Here is an 11,089-nt window from a genome sequence, read left to right as displayed (position 1 = left end):
AGGAGGTCGGAGACGACGGAGCTGTGAGGAGAACGAGAACTCCTTTGTCCGAAGAGTGGACGGAAGAGATAACGTCGGTGGAGGAGGACGACGACGATGATGACACAACCTTCTCCTACTCGGCGGAGCTGTCATCGACCAAGAACCAGCTTCGTTCGAGCCATCAGTCTCACGCTATACCCAGTGGTTACTGCTGCCAAACACCCAACCACTCTAGTCCGCTGGATAATACCCCTTCTGCTGATGAATACATAGACAAGTCAGGAGACAGAGGGGAGCATACTCAGGGTTCTATTTCGGCAAAGGTTGACCCTGTGGTATGTTTCACAGAGAAGGCTCAGGGAAATGCTTTAACAGATATGATAACCTTGGACCCTGCAAAAGCTGGGTCTCGACAGCCTGTTGAAGACCAGATTGGAAATTTTTTGAATTGTGAAGATTTAGCAGAAAAGGAGCAAAACATTTACGGGGTAAACACGAGACTTGTAACGGATAGGGGATCACAACCAGGCATGCCTTCTTTACAGTTCCAAAAGGCTATTGGGCCAAGCTCTATTTCGGGCCCAATAATGAAGATGGAGGGGTGTAAAAAGGAAAACCACCCAACTTCGGCTCAGACATCAAAAGGGAGCTCTGATTTGTTCTCTAAAGTCTATGTTAGACAAAGACATGGCCCATCTAAAGCTGCCCCTCTTGAGCCTGTAGTAGAAGAAGATATCTCGCTAAGGGAGGACAAGGGTCTGGGTGGTTTAAATGATTCCTCTTGTAAAGGCCCAAACAACAGGACTCTAGAGGCTTTTGAGGGGTTCAAGAATACAGAAGAAAACTCTCTTGAAGACTTGGAAGAGGCTATGCAGCAATGACTTCTTGCGAAATCTATAGGCCTTCAACATGAATCAGATCATCATGATTGTATTCACAGCTTTACAACCATGGAGTCTCGGGACAGGAAATAAGCTTTGAAGTTAGGGAATAAGAATATTCAGGGATGAATATTCTGTCCTACAACATTAGAGGGCTGGGTAGAGGTCTCAAATGGGCTTCTATCAGGAATTTGGTGGGGAAGTTTAATATTGATCTTCTGTGTCTTCAAGAAACCAAAAAGGAATTTTTGGATAAAGCTTCGTGTCAATTTTTGTGGGGGCAATCTGACTTGGCTTGGGAATGGCAGCCTGCTGTGAATGCTGCTGGGGGTCTGCTCTGTGTCTGGGATAATAATAAATTCCAGGTTGATTTTCGGTTTTCTGATAAAGACTACATTATGCTGGGTGGGGTTTGGCTGCCTCAAATGCAAAGGGTGGTAGTCATTAATATCTATGCCCCTTGTGATATTGCTGGGAAAAGACAGTTATGGCAGAATCTCAGCACTAGAAAATCTTAGTCTCAAGACACTTGTTGGTGTCTGGTTGGGGACTTCAAATGTATTAGACACCCTCTAGAAAGAATGGGGACTAACAGTAGCAACTCAGACTCTCAAATCATAGCTGATTTCAATGAGTGGCTTGCTGATATGGAGGTGGAGGACATTCCTTGCTTGGGTAAGCCTTTTACTTGGATGAGGCCTAATGGAACCTGCAAAAGTAAGCTTGATAGAGTGTTGGTTTCAGATGGATGGCTTGATTTATGGCTCGATAGCTCTCAACTCAACCTTGAGAGAAATTACTCTGATCACTGCCCTATTATCCTTAAATCTAAGACCACTGACTGGGGCCCTAAGCCTTTTAAGGTCTTTGATGGTTGGTTAAAGATCAAGGATTACCAGCAGGTGGTGAAGGACTGCTGGTTTGCTTATCAGCCCATGGGGTGGGGGGATTCGTTTTAAAAAAGCAAGCTTAAGACCCTTAAACACAGGCTGAAAATATGGAGTAAGGATAACTCAACAAATCTATGTACTCAAATAAAGCACCTTCAACAGAATATGAATGAGTTGGAAAACTCTATGTCATCTCAGCCTTCGGAGCAACAAGTCAAGCAGCTGAAGAAAGTTCAATCTCAGCTTTGGGAAAAGGCTAATCTTCATGAATCTATCATGAGACAGAAATCTAGAAGTAGATAGGTTAAAGAGGGGGACAACAACAGTTTATATTTCCACAAACTAATCAATTACAGTAGGAGGAGAAATGCTATAAGGGGTTTGCTGATTGATGGTTCTTGGGTTGAAGACCCTCTCTTGGTTAAGGCTGAGGTTTTACAGCACTTTCAAAATAGATTCCATGAACCTCAACTTCATAGACCTACTCTGGATGGGGTATCTTTCAGTGTCTCATCTTCTTCTCAAAGAGATATCATGGTTGAACCTTTTAAAGAATAGGAGACCACTTGTGCTGTGTGGAGCTGTGGTAATGATAAAAGTCCAGGGCCTGATGGGTTTAATTTCAGGTTTATTAAGCATTTATGGCAGGAGTTTAAACATGATTTCCTTAGGTTTATTGATGAATTCTTTGTTAATGCTTCCTTCCCCAAAGGCAGCAATTCCTCCTTTATTGCTCTCATTCCTAAAGTGAAGGAACCCCAAGTTATCAATGACTTCAGACCAATATCCCTCATAGGCTGTATTTATAAAATTATTGCCAAATTGTTGGCTAATAGGCTGAGAAAGGTCATGCCTTATCTTATAGATGAAAGGCAGGCAACTTTTATAAAAGGCAGACAATTGCTTCATGGAGTTTTGGTGGCTAATGAGGTGATTGAGGAGGCTCGAAGATCCAAGAAGTCTTGCATGGTATTTAAAGTGGACTTTGAGAAGGCTTATGATTCTATTTCTTGGCATTTTGTCATATATATGCTGAGGAGAATGGGGTTCCATGAGAGATGGATTAGGTGGATAAGGGCTTGTCTCACCTCAGCTTCCATATCTATTCTTGTTAATGGTAGCCCAACTTCTGAATTCAAGCCTCAAAGAGGGTTGAGACAAGGGGACCCTTTGGCACCCCTTCTCTTTGATCTAGTGGCTGAAGGCTTGATAGGTCTGATGAGGGAAGCAGTATCTAAAAACTGCTTTAGAAGTTTCTTGGTGGGGAATAACAAGGTTCCTGTGGATGTTCTCCAGTATGCTGATGATACTATGTTTTTTGGAGAAGCTTCCATGGAGAATGTCAGAGCTGTGAAGGTCATTCTCAGAAGCTTTGAGATGGTTTCTGGTTTGAGGATTAATTTTGCAAAGAGCCAGTTTGGTGCTATAGGCCAACTTGAGGAATGGTGCATCTCTGTTGCTGCCTACCTCAATTGTGCTCTGCTTCAGCTCCCTTTCTGCTACTTAGGAATTCCAATTGGTGTCAATCCAAGAAGAAGGGTGGTCTGGGATTCGATTATAAGGAAGTTTGAGGCTTAGTTGAGCAAATGGAACCAGAGAAATATCTCTATGGCTGGTAGAACCACCCTTATCAATGTTGTCTTAACAACATTACCTCTGTTTTATCTGTCTTTTTTCAGGGCCCCCTCAGCTGTCATTAATAGGATTTCTGCCATCTAAAGGCAATTCCTTTGGGGTGGTAATCGAGAAGGGAGGAAGATTGCTTGGATATCTTGAAGTCATTGTTGTACTCCTAGAGATATGGGAGGTTTGGGGGTCAAAGACATTAACATCCTCAATTAGGCTCTTTTATTCAAATGGAAATGGATGTTGTTCCATCAACCATACCACCTTTGGAACAGGATTCTGGTTTCTAAATACAAAGGATGGAGGGGTTTGGGTCAGGGGCCTCAAAAGCAGTACTTTTCTACTTGGTGGGCTGACTTAAGGGCCATTACTCAACACCAGAGCATGAATGCTACTTCTAACCAAACTTGTTGGAAGGTGGGTAGAGGTGACCAGTTCCTCTTTTGGGAAGATCCTTGGGGTGATGAGGGAATTCCCCTCAAAGATCAATTCTGTGAATTATTCAGAATCTCTTCCCAAAGAGATCTCAGGGTGGCAGATGTGGGATCTTGGTCTGATAATGGGTGGGTTTGGAACATGTCTTGGAGAAGACATCTCTTTGATAATGAGCTGCAACCAGCTTCCAAATTCATTGACCAAATCCATGCAATTAGGTTAAACATCAACTTGAAGGACACCTGAGTTTGGAGAGCTGAAGCTAATGGGATCCAAATCTACTTACCAAGTCATTAAATCTGGGCAGGGTGATGAAGGTCAGCATTTGGGGTTCCAGCAACTTTGGGAGATTAAAATCCCTCCTAGAGCCTTATCTTTTGCCCGGAGATTGTTATGGGATAGACTCCCTACTAAGGATAACTTAGTTAAAAGACAAATTCAGGTTGAAAATGACCTTTGCCCTTTCTGCCATAGCCAACCTGAATCTGCATCCCACCTGTTTTTCACTTGTGCTAAAATTATGCCTTTGTGGTGGGAATTCTTATTCTGGGTAAAGGAAGACAGGGTTATCCACTGCAGGCCAATGGATAATTTCCTTCAGCATTATTCTTCAGCAGGATCAAAGGCTTCTAACAGAAGATGGAAAATGTGGTGACTAGAAGTTACAAATTCAATTTGGAAGCCCAAGAATGATATGATATTCCATAATCAATCCTTTGATATCACTAAGCTGGCAGATAACACTCTATTCCTTTTGTGGACTTGGTTGAGGGGTTGAGAAAGGGACTTCAAGGTTCCTTTCCATTGTTGGTCTTCAGCAATGTCTATAGTATTTAGTTAATGTTTTCCTGTTCGGTAGGGTGGTGGCTTGTTGTAGGGTGTTTTATGTTCCTGTTCTTACAGGATCCTATTCTTTGTATCATGTAGTACCTCTGGTACTTTACCTACTTTAATATAAATTATCTTTGCTTTCCAAAAAAAAGAGATCAGGTTTGGGTAGGGAGAGAACTGTAAAATGGACAGTTTTGACTGAGAATCATTGACAATGATTAAGGAAAATGACGATGAAAAAATCCTAAAGAAACCTGATTCCGCAAAAGTTATGCAAGAAATTAATGAAGGTAGACGAATAATATTGATGAGTAAGAACTAGATACCAGATTCTTAGGTGGACTTGTATAGGACAAAACACATGCACACTATGTACAATAGCAACAAAAAACTTAAGGAAGAAGGGAGAACGCACCGACAAATATTATGTTACATTCATCTGTCATTGCAATTCGTTCGATCCAAAGCAAAACAACCGAAAAATAAAGGCAAAACCAAATAGTAATATTGATTTATCCCTTTGGTTAAAAGATGAAGATTTTGCAACCAAATCGGAAATCACAAATCAAAATGGAATCGAGAAAACCTGAAACTGAAACGCGTTCGATCAGACAAAGGGTGGACTCTCTTTCAGAAACCGAAATGGGATCGAGAATGGGGGTTCTATCATTCCTTTCCTCTTTTCTTTTCTTTTCTTTTCTTCCACTACTGCAGCAAGCACCATTCTCCCATTCTCTCTCCTTTGCCGTCGACAAGGAAGATGAAGAGGGCCACAGACAAGGAAGACGAAGACGCCAATAATGACGTTCTTGTCACTTAAGGGTTGATCTTGTAAAAGATTTGGAGTACAGTGCGTTGAGTTGCAAAAGATACTCATGATTGTGGATGTTTATGGTTGAGGGTTTTGGATTTTTGAATTTTTAGTATTTTAAGTTTAGGATTTAGGAATTGGGGTGTTCGGATTTTGGATTTATGGTTTAGTATTTATTATAGCAAAAATGTATATGATGATTTTTTTAGTATTCAAATTTCACTCTGTGAAGGGTAGATCATGATATCTACTGCATTATCTTTGTTATCAATCAATATTTTCTATTAAACATCTCAATTTACAATTCAAAACATTGAATAAGAAAAATATAAATCCAAATAATAAAAAAAAATAACATCACACATCTTTCAAATGTTTATATATCTTAATACTTATAAGAATAAAAAATATGAAATGCCAAATTATAAAAATTAAATATAAATTAAAAAATATAAAAACTTTCACAAAAAAAAACATTGATGATGAAAAATCTAAGTTATTTATGAAAAAATAGCATAACATTTTTTTAAAAAAAAACATTGAATTTTAAAAAATAGTAAATAATTTATAAATTAATCTCACATTTATTATTATTATTATTATTATTATTATTATTATTATTAATAAAACAGTTGTCACCAATTAAAATGATTACTTACAACATAATGAATTGAAAACATAATTATTGATTAAGGTAATGTAATTGGATGTATTCTTATTTTAATATTTAAATGGATTGATTGATTTGATAAAAATTTAGTTTAATGGAATAATAAATAAATTATAACATTTATTATTTTATTATTTTGAATTTGAACTAATTTTAATTAACTAATTAAAATACATCAATGACATTTAATTAATGTTGAATAAATATTTGATTATTACATAATATTTTCTTATTGTATAAAATCTTCTTTTATGTATGGATGATAGCATAGTAAATTATTTTCACATACACTTATTTTAAGAGATTTTACGAAAATAATTATAGTTTATTTATTCATATATGATTTTTAACTTATTTCAATAAACTTTTTAAAATAACTTGATGAAAACATTTTGCTATTATTTGTAAATTGATCTAAAACAACTCGTTTGGATTTTCGCAACTACCTCCTACAGCTCTAAGACCTAATGAAGCCTTTTAGTTTTAGATCTCATACCCCCTCAACGTAACACATTCCCTTCTCGTTCTTGGTTCCCGTGATAACTGTCGTTGCTTCGCGCGCAACATCCATGGTAAGAAATTTTTTCCTCTTTCATTTTTCTTCAACTCACACTCACACTTTTCCACATCCACGGGTTTCCCGTACGAGCGCTCTCCGTTCTCTTCTTCGATGGCAGCTCTGAGCCCCTCTGCATCTTTTGCTCTCATTTCCTTTCTTGTCTCCTTGAATTTATTCACTGTTGAGTTAGAACCTTATGAGTTTTGGCGAAGACAACATGGCGGTGATAAATAAACTCATGAAATCTATCTGAATTCTAATTTACAACGGGAACTTGAAACCACAACCACTTGATCATCACCTATCACCTCTCTGATTTTTCGTTGCAAATATTTTACCGATAGAAATGTAGAATATACATGTTTACTTCATTAAAGGATTCTGTTTGTGCCCATTGTAGCACAATCACAGCTTGCTACAGGATGCAACCAACAGGCACACAATAAATGTATAGCAATAACATTTTTATATAAAAGATTAATTTTCCCCATTTCCTTTCCTCTTCACAAATAAATGTGTATCAATCTTGACATGAGTAATTGGAACATTTGTTTTTAATAAGATTAAAATGAGTAAATGACTAGCAAATACTTGTTTCAGTCAGACTGCATTGACTCGGTGACGGGAGGTATACAATCTGGGACTTGCTAGGTGCACCCAGCATTATTGCTGGTGCACCCAGCAAATTTTCTAAATGGCTAAAGTACCCCTTCCTCTGCTGCTCCTGCATTTCGTCTTGTCGATGAACAGTGTCGCCATGAACAGTGTTTTGCACCAGGCACCAAGCTTTTTTAAATGGCACAATGCTTCATTTGCGCATTCTTTCGTTGTTTTCTCTCCTCAATGCACAGTGCTTCTTCCCCGTAGTTCTTTTGTTTCGTTGCGATCAGTTTGGTTCGGTGAACGGTTAGGTTCCGTGAAGGTGAAGGTGAAGGCGTTGCGATGGTCGACGGTGGCATACGAGGTACGCAGTGTTGGGTGCATTCTGTTATGGTGTACAACAAATCGGGCGGATCAGGTTGATCTGTAAGAAGTTTACGAATCAACTTGATCTGCAGCAATGAATCACAGATCAACTTGATCCATAAGAGACTCTGTTTTTCGAAATTGTAAAGTTTAATTTTGTTTTTAATTTATTACTTAGTTTGTATTGTCATTTTGTATTTGAATTGTTTATATGTGTAGAATGAAATAGGGTTTTGGCTTTTTACTATGTTATTTGTGTATTTTTATTTGAATAGGGTTTTTCTATGTTTGTGTTTAAATTTTTGATTTATTGTTAAGATGGACGAGGATCAGTGGATGTATGAAGGTATAATGCCTGAAGAAGTGGATATGGATTATGAAAATGAAGAAGAATGTGGTGTGAATGAACCACATGTTGATTGTTCAGATGCGTTCAATACTTCTCAGGTAATAATGTTCATGACTGTGAGTGATTTAATAAAATGAATATGTCATAGGAAGCTGAAATTATGTGGATTGGTTTGTGGTGTTTGACAACCGAGAGGATGTTCTACGATGGGCTCGATCTGTTGCTTATGAAAATGGATTTGTGGTGGTGATTGTAAGGTCTGACACAAACACAAGTAGTAGAGGAAGGACTTCATTTGTGTTAATTGGGTGTGAAAGGAGTGACGAGTATTGGTGTAGGAAGAAAGAATTCGTTAGAAGAGACACTAGGACTAGGAAATGTGGGTATCCCTTCAAGCTTCGTTGCAAGCCAATGGTTGGAGGACAAGGCTGGACGATGAAGTTGATTTGTGGGATTCATAATCATGAATTGACCAACTCATTAGTTGGACATCCACATGATGGTCAAACCAAAAAACATTCTGCTGACTCTAAAGGAGCACAATGTCAATAGTTGTACGACCATCAAACTAATATACAATGCAAAAAGTGCATATTGTTTTTCCATAAGAGAAAGTGATACTAAAATGCAACACCTAATTAAGCTTCTTGAACGGGATCAGTATATTCATTGGCACAGATTCAAGGACGAGGACGTGGTTCGTGATATCTTTTGGTGTCACCCTGATGCAGTGAAGTTAGTAAACGCATATAATTTGGTGTTTTTGATAGACAGTACCTACAAAACAAACAAGTACAGACTCTCACTGCTTGATTTTGTTGAGGTGACACCAACTAGGATGACATTCTCTGCTGATTTTGCATATCTGAAGGGTGAACGTCTAAATAATGTGGTTTGGGCTTTAGAATGCTTTCGATGTCTATTTTTAAGACGTGATGTCCTCCCTGTAGTTATTGTCACTAACAGAGACCTAGCATTGATGAATGCAGTGCAAACTATATTTCCTAAGTGTACAAATTTGTTGTGTACCTTTCACATAAACAAGAACGTGAAGGGCAAATGAAAATCGTTAATTGGTCAAAGAAATGTTTGGGAATATGTCATGAATGCCTAGGGAACTCTTGTTGATCGTCCTTTGGAGCAGCAGTTTGATGAGTACCTGAAGAGGTTTGAAATGGTTTGTTCATCTTGGCCAATGTTTGTTGATTATGTGAAGGATACATGGATAATCCCACACAAGAAAAATTTTGTTACTGCGTGGACGAATAAGGTGATGCACTTAGGGAATACAACAACAAACAGGTATAAAATTGTTTACTTATTTCGATTAACGTTGATGAATTGATAGATTTTTATTGTTGTATATGTTTATTGTTATTTGTGTATTTGAAATGTAGGGTTGAATCTTCTCACTGGGCTTTAAAAAGAGTGTTACAAAATAGCCTTGGAAACTTATGCAGTGTTTGGGATGCCATGAACAACATGGTGACGCTACAGCACACGGAAATTAGAGCATCATTTGAAACAAGTACACATGTCATTGGACATGTATTCAGAAAAACCTTATACAAGAGTCTTCTTGGAATGGTTTCAAGGTATGCTTTAAATCAGATTGCTGCTGAATTTGAGAGTGTTCACTATGCTGGCAACAATCCTTCCAGTTGTGGTTGTGTGATGAGAACGACGCACGGTCTTCCTTGTGCTTGTGATCTATTCAAATATGTTGTTGGTTGCATCCTGTTGGATTCAATCCATATGTTCTGGAGGAGACTCAATTTTTCAGATCAAGGGATATCTGAGCCCGAGGTGAGCATCAAGGAAGAAATCGAAACAATATCCAAAAGATTTGATGAACTTGATGTTTGTGGTAAGTTTACTCTGAAGACAAAGCTTCGGGGAATTGTATACCCTAATCAGAATTCAATGTGTCCTCCTCCAGCAAAGGTTAACACAAAAGGTGCATCGAAAAAACCGATGAAAAGAAACCCAAGGTCAACAAAGCGTGATCCATCTTATTAGGAGTATGTAGATGCATTTCATTCTCTACAAAATAGCAATTCGTCAGTGAGGCGTAGTTCATCATCTTCTGACCAACCCAATCCAAGAAGGATGATGCCTATGTTGGATCAATTTCAGCCATTTATCCACGACTTCATTGATAATATTGTTGATGTCGGTGCTGATGAAAATTGTGGATATCGGGCGGTTGCCAGTTTATTAGGTATGGGTCAAGACCCTTGGTCATTGGTCTACACCCATCTGCTTATAGAACTTGCCAAATTCGCAGAAGACTATATCAAGCTCTTTGGTGGCACAGACAGATTTGAGAATTTAAGGATGTCACTACATGTTGATGGGTTAACCACGGTATTTAATTTGTGTTTTTGATTTTTAAGACTTAACATTAAAATAAACTTTGACGTCTATATTTGTTTCATTCAGGTCACTATGGATAAGTGGATGGATATAACCGACATGGGATATATAATTGCATCAAGGTATAATGTAATCCTTGTATCCTTGTCTCCCCAACAAAACATGATGTTCTTTCCTCTTAGAAGTCAACCACCGGGAGATCCTTCGGTGCATCGCATAATTTGTATCGGTCACGTCAATGACAATCATTTTATTCAGGTACATTGTAGATATAAATTTTTTTATATTTATGAAATCAGTTGTGTACGATTGAGTTGATGCTTATTTATTTTTGCATGTACGACAGATTAATTTAAAAGATTGTTGTCCTTTACCGTCGATATCATTGTTATGGTCCACCAGTTGTCATACTCAGGCGAAGCAGTAGCCAACTCCATATATTAGTAGAATGCAACATTATAGAAGCTTGATGTCGTACAAAAGAGACTATGTTGACTTAAATGATGATTGAAAATGTACCTCTGTTTATTTGTTATGTTAACATAAAAATTTGTTGCTTATTCGAAAAAAAATCATTGTTGCAACTAAAATAAAGTATGCATGTATGATAAGTCGTTGTCTAAGTTGACAATACATTAGGAAATGCAAGCGTGTTAACATAAAACATGACAGGACACTATAAGACTTGACTACACGTTGAGAAATGCAAGTGT

General features: G+C 37.9%; 2 protein-coding genes across 3 annotated transcripts; both read left to right on the top strand.

Annotated features, from left to right (window-relative positions):
• Positions 1-4,079: 4,079 nt before the first annotated feature.
• Positions 4,080-4,469, top strand: LOC114391723. Its single transcript, XM_028352687.1, has one exon. It carries the CDS (start codon positions 4,080-4,082, stop codon positions 4,467-4,469), a length of 390 nt encoding a protein of 129 aa, XP_028208488.1.
• Positions 4,470-7,032: 2,563 nt separating this feature from the next.
• Positions 7,033-11,080, top strand: LOC114393300. Of its 2 annotated transcripts, none has more exons than XM_028354586.1 (3): positions 7,033-8,098; positions 10,443-10,634; positions 10,723-11,080. In XM_028354586.1, exons 1-3 carry the CDS (start codon positions 7,970-7,972, stop codon positions 10,801-10,803), a joined length of 402 nt encoding a protein of 133 aa, XP_028210387.1. In that variant the 5' UTR covers positions 7,033-7,969; the 3' UTR covers positions 10,804-11,080. The 2 variants fall into 2 exon arrangements, with proteins under 2 accessions (XP_028210387.1, XP_028210385.1); XM_028354584.1 differs by lacking the exon at positions 7,033-8,098 and adding an exon at positions 9,289-10,367.
• Positions 11,081-11,089: the final 9 nt, after the last annotated feature.

The sequence above is a fragment of the Glycine soja genome, chromosome 17 (genome assembly GCF_004193775.1).
Source record: "Glycine soja cultivar W05 chromosome 17, ASM419377v2, whole genome shotgun sequence".
NCBI classification, from domain to species: domain Eukaryota; kingdom Viridiplantae; phylum Streptophyta; class Magnoliopsida; order Fabales; family Fabaceae; genus Glycine; species Glycine soja.
Note: the sequence above shows the minus strand (reverse complement) of the source record. Positions and strands in the feature narration are given on the sequence as shown.